This window comes from Perissodus microlepis, chromosome 10 (genome assembly GCF_051167445.1).
Source record: "Perissodus microlepis isolate ML-2025 ecotype Zambia chromosome 10, ASM5116744v1, whole genome shotgun sequence".
In the NCBI taxonomy this organism is placed as follows: Eukaryota; Metazoa; Chordata; class Actinopteri; order Cichliformes; family Cichlidae; genus Perissodus; species Perissodus microlepis.
In genome coordinates, this window is record NC_140470.1 from 16,492,887 (window position 1) to 16,507,333 (window position 14,447).

The window sequence follows — 14,447 nt, forward strand, 5'->3', positions numbered from 1 at the left end:
TGGGTGGTAACAATTGGTTCAGACGTAAGACGTGAACGGGGTGAAATCGGTGCAATAATTGCACTCAGTAGTGCAACACATCCACCAACACCAAGTCTATATATAAAAACGGCCAGATGAGTTCAGAGGCGATCCACTGAGCCGTTCCCTGAGATGCAGACTTTAAACAGAGGTAACAGCCTTTAAGCTTCATTTCATTCTATGGGGAAAAAACAAAGCAAACTGGGAAATGTATTCCAAAACGAGCCTGCTACCCACCCTGTGTAACAGGGTGCAACAGCGCACATCTGGACTGGTCGGCTGGCTTGCATCATCCATCCGCAGGATGCGAACAGGCAACTCATCCTTAAGCGAGAGCTGGATAAAGACAACACTTCTGCGGCGACCACCGCTACCAGAAACAACAAAAACCATGCGGTCTGTTTGTTGTTGTTTTGACTTTGCCCCCACCCCTCCCCAACTACCAACAACAACAGTCGAGGGTAGGGAGAATTAGAGGGAGGGGGAGGGAGAAAGAGAACCAAGGGTGGAGTTACGAGAGAGAGAGAGAAAAACATCACACAGAGATTAAGGTTGGGGGGTTGGAGGGGTGAGCTCATTCACGACTCTTCCCTTGTGTGTGGTGTGTGGTTGAACACGAGTTGGGGGGGGGGCTAACGTCTGTTGACAGGCATGCTGGCCAGCGAGCTGGCTGGTTGTTCCTCCGGCGGTGAACACGATGACGAGATGGCAACAGGCAGTCAGCGTAGCACGTGCTCTCAGTTGCCATCGCAACCTGCCCTTGGATACAGCGTGCTGGTTGGCCGTTTCTCACTGTTGTTGTTGTGTGAGGCTGATGAAACCTCGTGGGTGAGGGAGGGCAAGCGGTACGGCATGGAGCTGCTTTTTGGTAGAAAGTGTTGCTAGGCACATTAGAGGTCAGCTAACAAACAAACACTTTTTAATGCTCTAACATTTAATCAACCCACTGACCCCGACTTAAGCAACCTTCCCAGTTTTGAAGGTCTTAAACTGGTTGTTTAACTCTTAAATCCAAGAAATACGTCTAATTAAAGACAAAGCAGGATAAGCCACTGATCCCCAAACAATTTAAGTGCAAAAGAAACATTTAAAAAGATTATCCTGGCAGTTTAAAGTTGTCTCGCTTGGTTTAAACTGCAATGTGAAACTGACAATGCCGGAACATGTTTGAAACTTCAATGCTTTATTACGCAGATGAGAAAAACATGTAACTTTGAGAACAAAACGAACAATCCAACAATGAGTAAACGCACAGAGAAACAGATGGTAATTTCCACCCATTCTGGAAAATTCAGTCATCATTGGAACAGAATAATGCAAATACTCTTCAGTTCCTGCGACGACTGGACGTTTAAAAGCATGTATCCGAGCCTGATTTCAAGGCTCCACACTTGAGGGAGAGAACAAAGAAAAAGTGTGTGTGGCCTTGAGTCGAGTGGCCAGATCAATACAGCATTGTGCTGAGTGAGCAGCCTGTTTGATGAGATCCCGAACAAATAAACATTCTGCTCGTAGCGCGCATTCATTCTGCACTACGACCTACAGGGAAGACTGTGCCATGAGCCGCGAGAGCTGGCAACGTGATTGATTACAAGTGCAGGGAGGCTTTGTTTCACCACTGGTAATCAGGACAAAGCAGAGTGGAAGCTTTGTGTGTGTGTGTGTGTGTGTGTGTGTGTTTTTAGGTGTTGCGATCAGGACGACTCATCTAACTCGAGGAATATGTCACAGATAAAAGCGTTAATGTAAAGGTACAGCTGAGGGGTGTGGATATTAAACATCGCTGTCAGGCGTCATCGCATCCCTCCTGAAGGCCAATTTCGATCTCCTCTAGCCTGTGTGCCATGGACATGACCAGCATTTTCATCTAGAAAAGATTGGGGGGGGGGTTCATGGAAAGAGAGAAAAGGATGGTTTAGAAATTGTGTTGCGTTTTGGGCAGGTAGAGGATAGAGAGAGGAGGGAGGGATTCAGAGCGGGGAAGAAACAAAGGGGGAAACAGGACAGGTGGGAAATGAAGGGAGCAGTGGGAAGCAGCAGTGAGGAAGAAAGTGGGGAGGAGGAGTAAAGATAATTGGTACAGGGAGACAGTGAAGAAGAATGAGGTAACCCAGAGAGGAAGTGGTCAGGGGCAGACGGGTGCGAGGGGCAGTGAGAGAGTGGGAGGGGTGGGGGAGACAGGTCACTGAGGGTAGAAGATTAAAAACCCAAACAAGTGTCTGCAAGTCACAGACAGACAGACGGAGGGACAGGGAGGCAGACAGACAGAATACATTAAGCATGGCATCAGGAGCCACGAGCATCATCAGATAGCTGAGAACAAAGACCATGAGCAAAAGGGTTTGGAGAGAGAGCACGAATGCCACCTGTGTTTACCAAAACCGCTGCACGATTTTTGTTTGTTGTTTTACATTTTGCAAAGAGAATAAAAACTATCCTCCTATCACACCTTCCTTTCATTTAACAAAATGGGCGCACGCAACAATTTTTTGTTTGGTTTTTTTTAATCTCATAGTCAGTGTACGAGAACTGGTAAAACAGAAACAGACGCCAAATTATTCACTCCGCTGCAAACACAGGGACGTGTTTTTCTGTTTTTCTAACTGAGCGGAAGACAATGATGTCAAACTCGTTAAGCATGGAGCTTTTGCACACCTGAGTTACCTGCCAGCCGTTTTTTCCTACCCTTTCTGTTTCTTTGTTTATTTGTGGTTTTTGTTTGTTGGAAAGCTATGGGATGCTTGACGCAGAAAACTATTTAGGACTCGATAAAGGCTAGGCTCTATGAGCAGAATCGATAACGGCACATGTATCTAGAAAATCTGAGTTACCGTTCTGTCATTTATTTCCCCAAATAATCAGGCAATCCTTATATAAAATGCCAGAAAACAGTAAAACTTGACCTGTACTTTAACTTGGTTAGCAATAAATGTCATAAACATAAACCAAAATTCAGTTAACAGACTAAAATGACACTTTTCAAACTCAAAAACATTAACAACTGATGAAAGTTCAGACCTGTTACTATCAAAACATTTTACTAAGCAATAAAACGTTTAACTTTATACCTACATGAGCCTTGGATTTAAAAAAAAACACCCAGCTAGATATCGCTTAAAATTGAAGCCTTAAAGTTGAAACTGGGTTTTTGAAGTGTATCATCTTGATGTAGGGTTTTGTCTGCAAACAGGTAATAATAGAAAGCGGCGATGTTAATATCTGATCTGATCAAAAAACCTTTACAATCTTGTTACAATGCACCAATAGCTAACAAGACAACCTGCCTATAACCAGAAATTAATATAACTGTTGTGTAGTTATAGTCTGATTAATCTGTAATCTATATAGACAAGCACTAAACACTCAAAGCAAGATGGATTTAAGAAGTAAATCCAACCCAAATATTAACCAAAGCCAGTATGAGGTAAATATCTTGACTTCATTATCCACTTTCCTGGGGTATCCCTTTGTCTGCGTCACACACAGTGTAGTAATATTCTCACAGCAGTGACACTGGTTTAATTTAATCAGATGAACTGGGGGGGTTTTTCACGTATATCTTTTGGTGGATCACAAAAATGGAAAAGGAAGAGGGAAGGCAATTATACGTGGAAAATACTCAGGTCACGGACAAAAAAATGTAACAAAGCATTTAACGAACTTTAGACACACCTACGAGTTTTTCTAGATATTTAAAAACACATATGCTGCCTGTGCTTTGTTTTTCTTGTCCCATAATCAGCATAACCTGTTCCTAATATACTGCTGCACAGATAACATCTCAAAAGGCAATGGTTCACATAGTCTGTGATGAAAACTCACAGGTTGGTGCAAAGTGAAAGCAGAGCACCGCGCACACACACCAAGCTACCGTGACAAAAACACTCCATGACCAAAACATGTTTTTCTCCAGCGAAGATTCCTCAGCATGGTCCGTATCACATCTATTGTCCCCGGTGCAAGAGAGTGTGGAAGGGCTGTGGAAGCGCTCCTGCGCGCTATCGCCCCCTACTGGCCAATTAGTGGTTTTGTGGGATATTTTAAACAAAGGGTGATTTAGACTTCAACTTTGGGAGTCATTCCACTATTCCCGTGAAAAATCTGACTAGAATTCCTGAGCAGTGATAATGAGAATTATAAGATGACACTAAATTAGGGTAAGGAAATTAAAATTGAGATATTGGATAACTGCAAACAGGAGATTTGGATGTCAACACTGAACCCTAAACATATTAATATCACTGCTATTATTTCAGAGAAAATGGTATAGTGCTTGCAGAAGACGAGACGGATAGATGAGGTAATGTCTGATATTAGTGTCTGCCTGCCCGTTACAGCACAAAGGGTTTCCCAGAAGTAAGCTGATGTCACCGTTAGTACAACCTATGTATTGGGCATCAACGAAAGCGCTGCTTGTTGCTAATGAGAAAGTACTATGACAGAGACAGGTCAATAAAGAAAAACACGTTCTGCTAAAACCTTGCATAGAGTTTAGATCTGCTGACCAGATTTTGATTTTTTAACATTAATACTTTTTGCAAAGCAACAATACAATTTTAAGGACTAATGTCAACCTGTGTTTGGAGATATAATCAGTTTACAGTGAGCTTTAGAGCAGAAAATCTGCTCATTACATGAAACATTTTGTTTTTCCCAAAGTAAGACATCATCAGGGAAAGCAGACAAAGAGAAGCAGCAGTAGTAATTTACCTCTGTCAGCTGTTGTTCAACAATGCCTCTGTACTCCAGTGTTACTGGCTGCTCTTTGGGGCCCTCTGCTGCCAACATCTGGCCTCCAGAGCCGAGCACGTAGCTGAAAAAGATTTCCATTGTCAATAAAGTTGTAAAAGGAGGATTCACACCACGAACACTTTACGATTAATGGTATCAAATACAATATCATGACCAGAGACAGTACAGCTTTTTGCAAAATAACTAAAATATTAATAAAAATTTGATATGTAAAATGTCAAAGCTTTGTTTCTCAGTTATTAATCTACTTTAATAAATCACCAAAAGATTTTATTCTTTAAATCTTTGTGAAAAGTTGCACGGGAGATTTTACTTCTTCCTTTTCTATTTCATCGTGAGTATATACTAAAGATCCATGTTTCAAGTGGGGGTACACTGCTGGGTACACTGGGTTAGACGACCTTTTTGCCTTCAAGGTTCAAAAAGAGCCACAAGATTTGCCGTAGATTCAAAAAGGTGCTGAAAACACTCCTCAGAGATTTTGGTCCATATTTACATGATGGCATCACACAGTTGCTGCAGAATTGTTGGCACATCAATAATGTTAATTTTCCGTTCCTCCACATCCCAAATTTTCTCTGATATAGCTTCTCTATAGTGCACTGAGCTCATTGTCAGGTTCAACAAACCAACTTGATTGAGATGATTTGAACTTTGCAATGTGATGCATTAACCTGCTGGAGTCATCAGAAAAGTAGTAAATTCATGAACCATGTTTTGTTGTTGTTTAAACTAAAGTCTGTCCCAAAAACGCACCTGTCGATGTCAGCGACACTGAAACAGAAGGTAAACCTCTTGTGGTCCAGGTTCTTAGGGGTGGATGTGTACACCATGCCAAGCACAGAATGGCAGCCCCGACAGATGAGATCCACAACCAAACTGTAGAGAAATTAAAGGAGGAAAAAACACAACATTCAAACAGAGAAACAGATTTACTCCAACAAGGACACACATACATATATATAAAAAATGCCAAAAGAATGGCTTACCCTGCTCCTGCCCCGATGGACGCTGTGGAATCAGGCATGCACATGTGGTATTAGTGCTCTAACTGTACTAAAACTGCAACGCTTCAGAGGTAGATCTATCTCAGATTCCACTGCAGTTATCTGACAACTATCAACACTTTTCATAGCTGAAAAGGCTGTTCACAGAGTACTGAATATTAATGGAAAGTTTGCATGAAGAGGAAAAGTGTGGTAGGAAAAAGTGAACTAGCAGGAAGGATCATTGCAGACTTGATTGTCAAGAAAGGTTGATTCAAGAACTTGGGAGATCTTCACAGTGCTCTGAGGTTCCTCTCACCACACACAGACATCCTCGGCGAAGGACCGGCAACTGTTGTACTCCACATATCAAGCCTTTCCTTGGCTAGAGACAACTGAAGCATCTACAGCACATTCTTCCATCTGCTGATCACCTGATGTTATTGCTGTGCTCGATGGGTCAGCTAACTCCCCTGACTTGAATCAGAGAGAGAATCGGTGGGGTATTGTCAACAGGAAGATGACAAACACCCCATAACACAGACCAGCTGAAAGCCGCCATCAAAACAACCTTTGCTTCAAGAACACCTCAGCAGTGCAAGAAGATGATCCCCTGCTACCTATGCATCAAGCTTTTCAAGGGCCACAGAACTGAGTGAGGAGTGTGAGAGGTCCATCCAGGTGATGTGACTGAAACAAAAACACTATCTGTTCAACCTGATTCCACAATCCTCTCAGGAAGTTTTTATGAGTAATTTCAGACTTCTAAAGTCATCTCCCACATGGTTGGATGTGTAGAATTTGACACTAGCATCAATCAAAAAAGGGAAATCCAAGTCTTTACTGAAATTAGAGACCATCTTGAGTTTTCAAATGGCTAATGGGCTTGATTAAATAAGAAATCATAAAAGACTTCTATGTTCAAGTTCTGGTGCTTTCATCCACTTGTGAGCATTGTACGTTTTGTGCTACACTAGTATTAAGTAGTAGTAAAACTAGGTGGTAGTAAAAGACTGGAATACATATTTTACTGCTGGGCATCATCTTACCAGAGAGACTGTTTACTTGCTTCGTACAGTCGGTTCTCCTTTCCAATCATGACATTGTCAGTGACCCCTAAGGATAAAAAATAGGTCAGCTGAACACAGCTCAAAAATCTGTAAATTCACATCCTCTAAAACTGCATGTAAACACACCAGCCATCAGTCTTTTCATTCATTTTAACACGTATCTCCTTTTAAAGTAATAAATATGAAAGGTAAAATGCATATGTCAGAAGGGCACTTTCAATAGTTGAGGCACAAAGTTACAAATATATTAACACCGACTTTAAGTAGAGGGTGTTTTTACTCATATACTTATTTAATCTATTAACTTTTTTCATTTTTTACATTTGAAGTTCACATAAGAAAATAATATTTACATTTATGTTCAATTCTTTATGATTGTTTTGCCCTTTTGCAAATTCCAGAAGCAGTTTAAATAGTTAACTTTGTACAATGGGTACAGTGCACAAACAATCAAGCATTGATAACATATAGTTAATATTGCTGGTGCTGGAGTGGGTGGTAGGCGTTGAGCCTACAAGGGGGCCCCAAATCAAATTCTGCTTCTTAAGGCCCCATAACAACTTGGGTCGGCTCTGGGCTAAAAGGGCAAACAATCCCAGACTTACGCTTCAGTCTGATTTGGTTTAGATCATCTTCACTTCCATCCCAGGACAATGAATCGCCGACAGGCAGCTTGCATTTCGCGCAGATGAAGACCACAGGTCCGTCATCGCCGTTCTCCTCCTCGTTCTCGGTGGGGCGGAAAAGCTTTTCCCCGACCGTGGTGGAGTCTATGCTGGACGCGTCAAACGTGGAGTTATTTACACTTTTACTATAATATTTTTCCAACTGTTTCCTCGTCGCCATTTCTACTCGCTTTTTCAAACAAGCTATTTTGAACTTCGGCGGGTTGTAGACGGTGAAGTAACCATCCGAGAGGTATCTGACGATACGAAACGTTAACCTGCACGCACTTCCGCTTTCGTCCTTCCACTCGGATGCATTTTTTTTAAATAATAATTTTAAATTTGAATATTTGTTAGCTTGTTGTTGTTTGTTGGTGTCCGTTAACGTATTTATTTATTAGCTTGTGGCACTCAGCCCGGTGAGAACAAAGTGTATATCAGTGGCGATTCTGTTGGGTCTCTGGGCAAATAAATAAATGAAAAATAAAAACAAATCACAGGGGCCACCTCTAACCAACATTCATCATTCACTGTGTTATAATTAATCTGACACCAACAATAAAAACAGCAGGTCAGGTAAAATGTTACTAAAAGTAGTGAAACTCCAAAGAGTAATTAAATTCTGTTTTATTTATACAGCACCAAATCACAAAACCTGTTGTCTCAATGCACACAGAGATGAGTAGAGATGGTGAAGGTGAATGGGAATAAATACCTAGGGTCAGTCATCCAAAGCAACAAACAATACACATGAGATGTGAAGAACACAGTGCAAGCATGGTGGATATGAATGTAAAGACAGAAGACAGAAGGATAGCAGCGAGCATGAAAGAGAAGCTTTGGAAGATTCTAGTGAGATGTGCCATGATATTTGGTTTGGAGGCAGTGGCACTCCCAAAAAGACCAGAGGTGGCTAAACTGAAGATACTAAAGTCTTCATAGGGATAGTTCAGGTTGAACATTTTGGAGACAAAGTTAGAGAAGCACAGCTGAGATGATTTGGACATAGGAGGAATGGTGGACACAGTGGGGAAAGGATGATGAATATGAAACTACCAGGGAGAAGGGAAAGAGGAAGACCAAAGAGAATATTCAGCGATGTAGTGAAGGAAGACATGCAGAAGGTTGTTGTGACAGAAGAGGATGCTAGGGATAGGGTGAGATGGAAGCAGATGGTCTGTTGTAATGACCCCTAAAGTAAGGAGTTGAAAGAAGAAGAAAATGTCAGAGTGTGAGATTGAATCCAGACTGATTCAGAACAATAATACAACAAAAGAGCCAATATCACTTGTAAAAAATGTGACCAAATTGGAAAAGTTAAAAATTTAAGACATTCCCTCCACATTTTTATTTAGGTAGGTTCATGTTGTTTTGTTATTTTGTTGAAATTGTAATTTTTAGTTTTATTTTAAGAGTTGTAGCTTTGAGTTTAGCTTTGGTTAGCTCTAACAATCCAAGTCTACAAGTCTCTTTAGTTCCGTCGAACTGAACGGAAATGGAGGCGATCTATTTTAAGTTTTTCTTCATCTTTGTTTCCCCACAGGAAACGTGAACCGGAAAGAGTGTTTTGGAAAAAGTTTTTTTTTTTTTAATATATATTTTTATTTAACTTACCAACTGTGATTGATTACGCCTGTTTATCTTTTATTTAATTTTGTATTATGAAATATCTTAGAAAATATAGAAAAACATATGTCTCTCGTTTGTTACTTGACGTGGTTTTGCCCTGTGTTCTCATTGGCCGGTAACCAGGAAGTTTTTGGGATGATTTCGGGGGCGCGAAAACATTTGCAGTTTTCGAGAAGACGTTTGTTTTGGTTTGTGACGACCTTTCAGTAGTCATGTGTGAGAAGATTAAGAAGGTATTTTTCTGTTTCGGGAGCATATCCCGCTGACTGCTTTTGCTGCCCCGTGTTTATATGTTCCTGCTTGTTGTGGCATCCTCAGGTGAACAGCTGGCTCTGCGCCGTGTTTGGTGAGCAGGTTGTGCCACAGTTTGAAGTCAACACACGGACAGTGGACATCCTGTACCAGCTCGCCCAGTCCAGCGAAGCCCGCTGCAGTGACACAGCCCTCCTTATAGAGGACCTCAAACAGAAAGCAGCAGAGTACCAGGCTGAGGGTGAGTAATTTACAGGCAGTTATACAAAGTTCATTTAATCTGGGGGGGGGGTATAAATTAGCTGTGGGTTTAAGACAGCATCCAAGTGCACTTGCACTCATTTTAAAGGCATTTAGCAGGTCACAGTGTAATAGAAGGACAGTTAAAGTTCAGGGATATCAGTCTGTCCAAGCAGGAGGCAGAAACTGCTGATAGGGTAGATGCAGGTCATTGACAGGCAGCAGAGAGAGTGCGACTTCTCCAGGATGGTACATCACTACGGTTTGCTGTATCTTCCATCGTGGTCTCAAAACAGTGGTGACACAAGGAGAGCTGGACAGGGTTGAAGGGCATCGACCGAGCAGTGAGATCAGTATCGGCCCCTTTGTGTGAGGAGGAACAAAAGGAGTGCTACCAGAGCCCTGCAAAATTACCTCCAGTGGGCTAATCATGTGCATGTTTTGTTACCAAACCTAAACACAGAAACTATGACGGTGGCATTAAGGTCCTTTAGTGGGACCTGTGCTCACAACCGAACACCATGCAGATTAACCGACATTCGCCTGAGAACACCAGAACTGGCAGGTCCTCCCACCAGCGTCCCGTTTTCCTCACAGATGATGTTGCAGGCAGCGAAACGTTCACCATGGTTACTCCAACTCTTTCAGGACTGACTTTTGCACATAGCTATTATGTGATGGATGAGAAATTAAAAATTCAAAGTGCCTGCAACCTTTACACTGTAACGTGTGGTGTATTATAAAGTGTGTTCACATTATACTTGGTATACAGAAACACATTTGTCTAGTCTTAAACTAGTGAACAGATACTGATAGTGAAGTAATAAACAGTATACAATGATTTCTACATTAAAACCATTTAACTGTTCATCTTAGTTTTCTCTTTGTATGTTTGCCTGATGCCTCATCTGTCTTACTTTTGCACTGTGGTGCTCATCCTCTGATGCATATCGGCCAAAAATATTAAACAAAATCCAAGTTGTTACAAATGATATTAATAAGCCTTTATTTATAATGATTTACTTTTCTCTGTGCTATTTATGTGAGACATTAACTTCCACCTTAAAGTTTTCAGTGTTTTCTCCACTCAGGTGCTCATCTCCAGGATGTTCTTCTACAAAGTGTTGGCCTGTCCTCTGCCAGTTTGTCAAAGCCAGTTGCTGACTGCTTATCTGCTTTAGTAGACAATGCTATGGTGATTGGAGTGAGAGACACTTCACTGGGCAGGTATGTTTTTTTTCTGAGTCCCTAATTCAATGAAGTTGGCCAGTTTAAAAAAACAGGGTGAGATAAAGTGTCTCGTCATCTTGTGTGCAGCTTTATGCCAGCTGTAAACAACCTCACTAGTGAACTTCTGGAAGCGGAGAAGTCAAATAGAAGACTCGAGAGAGAGCTCCGGGCCCTCAGAAAAAGACTCGGGGCAACTCTGGTGCTCCGGGGAAGTTTACAAGAGTAGGTACACAGCGGATGACACTGACCTGTTCTTATATGGATGATATGTAGCATATTTTGTAATACTGGCAATCTTAATTTTCAGGGATATCAACAAAACTGTCAAAGCTCAGGCAGTGGAGAGCGCTAAAGCTGAGGAGAAGCTGCTCAAAATGGATTTTGTGACAGCAAAGGCGAACGAGCTCAGTAACAGACGGGAGCGGTGCGAGGTATGTTGTTTGTGTTTCATTAGGTATACCTTGTTAGTGCAGGGTTGGACCCCTTTTTTCTCATGAGACCAGGCTTTTTTTCATATCTTTTTTTTAGAAATCCAATTTTTTCTTAGCCCAGGCAAATTGTTGCCTCAGTTTCCTGATCTTAGCTGACAGGAGTGGCACCCAGTGTAGTCTTCTTCTGCTGTAGCTCATCTGCTGCAAGCTTAGTTGTATTATATTCAGAGAGGTTCTTCTGCATACCTTGGTTGTAACGGGTGGTTATTTGAGTTACTTCCTGTCAGCTCAATGCAGTCTGGTCCTTCCCGTCTGGCATCAATGAGGCGTTTTCAGCCAGAAGCTACAATAATACAGTACTCCTGTCTGCACCTCCAACCATCAACCAGGTTCAAAGTCACTTTAATCCCATTTCTTGCTCATTCTGATGCTCAGTTTGAACTTCAGCAGATGATCTTGATGCTCTGAGTTGTGATTGGCTACTTATACTTGCATTACCAGTACTCCAGTAGGCAGACTGAATAATGTGTATATTGCAGTGATATCTGAGGCAGTTTGAAAAAGAAATAAGCTAGTGATAATAATGCCTGTAACATTTTTGCAGAACTCATCAAGATATTTAAAAGTGCTCTGTGTTTCTTTGTGTTGACTAATTTAATGGGAGGTTTGCTTTGGATGAGAAACTATTACAAAATGTACAAATAAGATTTTGCTCTGCAGCTTTAGAGGTACAGTTACCCTCCAGTTACAGTAAAAATATCCATCATCAGAAGCCAAAAAGATCAATTTTATGTATATAAAACTCTAAGAATGGTCATAGTAAAGGAGAAAAGATGCAGAAGATAAAATATTAAAAAACAAAAAGAGTTTGAGGGATGGTATGAAGTGTTGACGACACTACCACAAAAAAGAGATAAAGGTTTCAAAAAATATAACAAAAGGTGTAGAAAAATGCACTGTTTTCCTCATTGGGATGACCAGTTTTCCAGCTTTTTTGTTATGCATCAGTGTTTGATCTCCCAGATATAATGTGTGCATCACGTTACTGCCTCTAGTTTAGAGAACAGAGATGTTCCTGCAGAACAGGTCCAAGAGTTCCTGTTAAAGTCAGGAGGGAGCAGATATTCTAAAGATCACTGGTTTTATTCTGCTCTTTCTGTCCTGCAGGCTCAGCTTGTATCCAGGAACATGGACAAGTCTATCACCCACCAGGCTCTTGTGCAGCTGTCAGAGGTATTTCAGCTTTTCCACATGCGCCCCCATTCATTGCCATGGAAATGAAAATGTAATACCGTCTGCTTAGAGGGTCTGAAAGTGTCATCTTATTTTTCTCTCTACAGGAAGTCACGGAGCTGAAAAAAGAAATAATCCCCTTAAAGAAGAAACTGGAGCCTTACATGGACCTGAGCCCGGTATGTTTGTTTTCACTCTGTTACTGACTTTTAAAGACTCCACGACCAAACCCCTTAATCTGTTTTTATCCTTTTGGATAATGTTTTTTGCGCACAAATGACTTTATTAAAACCAACCTGAAGGAAAGGGTTGAACCGTGTTCAGATGTGTGGAAACAAACTTCCTGAATTTGGGTTTCTGAATTTTGTTTTTCCTCCTCTAAACAGAGCCCGTCTCTGGCTCAAGTGAAAATAGAAGAGGCAAAAAGAGAGCTGGTAAGCATCCTAAAAACTGACTCAATAATGGATGAGATGTGGTGGCTGATTTATTGAATTTGATCCTATTTCTTTGTTTGTTTTCAGGCTGCACTTGATTCCCAGCTTGAGATGAATGTGGATTTTAAATGAAGATTTGTCTAATGTTACTGTATTATTTACTGTGTTTGTTAAATAATAAAAGTCACTTAAATTTCTTTGCTTTGACACCCACCTTCTGGCTTCTTTTTATGCAACCCAACAGATCTGTGCAGAGACAAAAGTCTCCTTGTGCTCTAAAAGTAAGAGCTGCTTAGAGGCACTTTTTTCAAAACTTCCAGCTTTAAAGTCTTGTCAATATTATTCTTTACATTTCTCTTTATTTCACAGTTACCTATTAGAGTATTTCACCGGCACTGTGACCTCTCTGCAGTAAAGAAAGAACTAGGGGGGTGAACAAAAACATTTGGCTTCATCTGTTTTCTGTTCCTCCACCTCTTCCTGTTTGTTACAGACATCATTAACACTAATCAAGAGCGTTGTCTTTATTTTCTGTTCACTGCAGTCTAATTGAGGGGTTGTTTCCCCTCCGAAGAAGTACTAACAACATGTCGTGAGAGTCTGATCTTTCTGCCCAAATACAGAGACGGTAGATGGCATTAAATGAATAGTTTTGTTGTGATGGCAACATATTAAAAAAACAGGATTTGGTAACCACGTAAAAGATGTTTGTCTCCCAAATACTTATAGCAGGAATGTCAAACTCCTCTTGCATCATGAGCTACATACAGCCCACCTTGATCTTTAGTGGGCTGGACCAGAGAAGCTTCTCAAATCTGCCAACACAACTAAATTGTAAGAAGTAAATGTGTGAAAATAACAGGAAAGGTTGTGGTATTTCACTGCCCAGAAAAGTGAAACTTTACATTATTTCATTATTTTTCTATTGCTTATTTACTTTGGTGTAGTATAAATGGCCATGGTGGAGGTCTTTATCTGTAGAAGAAGCTGTAAAACTTGTAAATATACAGTTAAAAATCCAAAGATTTCCTTTAAATTTTCCAAAGCTGCCCAGTGGGGTCAGATGTGAGCTTTTTTCAGCCAATTCTGGGCCCCAGGTCTATGTTTGACACCCCTGATTTATAGTCTGTGTTATTACTGATAGGTCTCCTGTGGTGAATGTTGACATAGTTGTCTTGAACAAAAGAAATTATAATAAAAAGCATTATTTCTATACTTTTAAAAAAGACTGCATCATCAACACATTTCAGAAGCCTTTCCACTTCCTCATTACACGAATTTCTTGTTTACCCATGTGCCACTGTTATTTTACTGACTGGCCTAGATGGCTATGTTACGTCTTAAAAACAAAGTGCAGGAAACCTTTTGTGATAGACAGCAGACTTCCACAGGCTTTGGAAGGATAACGGCACGTAAAAGTGGTTTTGGGGCCACTGCCTGAGCACCCGGAGCCAAAATACGGAGAATGCAACAAACTTGTCCAGTTTATATGCAAAATACCCCT

The 14,447-nt window shown here is 41.0% G+C and overlaps 2 protein-coding genes across 2 annotated transcripts; one reads left to right on the forward strand and one right to left on the reverse strand.

The window, feature by feature from the left end:
* Positions 1–1,187: 1,187 nt before the first annotated feature.
* Positions 1,188–7,748, reverse strand: mis18a (MIS18 kinetochore protein A). Its single transcript, XM_084942468.1, has 5 exons — positions 7,435–7,748; positions 6,809–6,875; positions 5,530–5,652; positions 4,732–4,834; positions 1,188–1,888 (listed from the first exon to the last, which is right to left on the reverse strand). Exons 1-5 carry the CDS (start codon positions 7,673–7,675, stop codon positions 1,808–1,810), a joined length of 615 nt encoding a protein of 204 aa, XP_084798594.1. The 5' UTR covers positions 7,676–7,748; the 3' UTR covers positions 1,188–1,807.
* A 1,496-nt stretch (positions 7,749–9,244) lies between these two features.
* Positions 9,245–13,150, forward strand: haus1 (HAUS augmin-like complex, subunit 1). The gene is made up of 9 exons (XM_084942473.1): positions 9,245–9,356; positions 9,442–9,616; positions 10,707–10,842; positions 10,933–11,067; positions 11,153–11,276; positions 12,444–12,509; positions 12,617–12,688; positions 12,896–12,943; positions 13,031–13,150. Exons 1-9 carry the CDS (start codon positions 9,336–9,338, stop codon positions 13,073–13,075), a joined length of 822 nt encoding a protein of 273 aa, XP_084798599.1. The 5' UTR covers positions 9,245–9,335; the 3' UTR covers positions 13,076–13,150.
* The last annotated feature ends 1,297 nt before the right edge of the window (positions 13,151–14,447 follow it).

What these genes read in the sequence shown, in the direction of transcription:
- haus1 (XM_084942473.1), top strand. Translation starts at nt 9,336, where the DNA reads ATGTGTGAGAAGATTAAGAAG. An exon ending in AGAGACACTTCACTGGGCAG is followed by an intron (nt 10,843 to 10,932) that starts GTATGTTTTTTT and finishes TCTTGTGTGCAG; the next exon opens with CTTTATGCCAGCTGTAAACA. An exon ending in AAGAGGCAAAAAGAGAGCTG is followed by an intron (nt 12,944 to 13,030) that starts GTAAGCATCCTA and finishes GTTTGTTTTCAG; the next exon opens with GCTGCACTTGATTCCCAGCT.
- mis18a (XM_084942468.1), bottom strand. Translation starts at nt 7,675, where the DNA reads ATGGCGACGAGGAAACAGTTGGAAAAATATTATAGTAAAAGTGTAAAT. An exon ending in AAACCAAATCAGACTGAAGC is followed by an intron (nt 6,876 to 7,434) that starts GTAAGTCTGGGA and finishes TTTTATCCTTAG; the next exon opens with GGGTCACTGACAATGTCATG. An exon ending in AGTGTCGCTGACATCGACAG is followed by an intron (nt 4,835 to 5,529) that starts GTGCGTTTTTGG and finishes AATCTTTTTCAG; the next exon opens with CTACGTGCTCGGCTCTGGAG.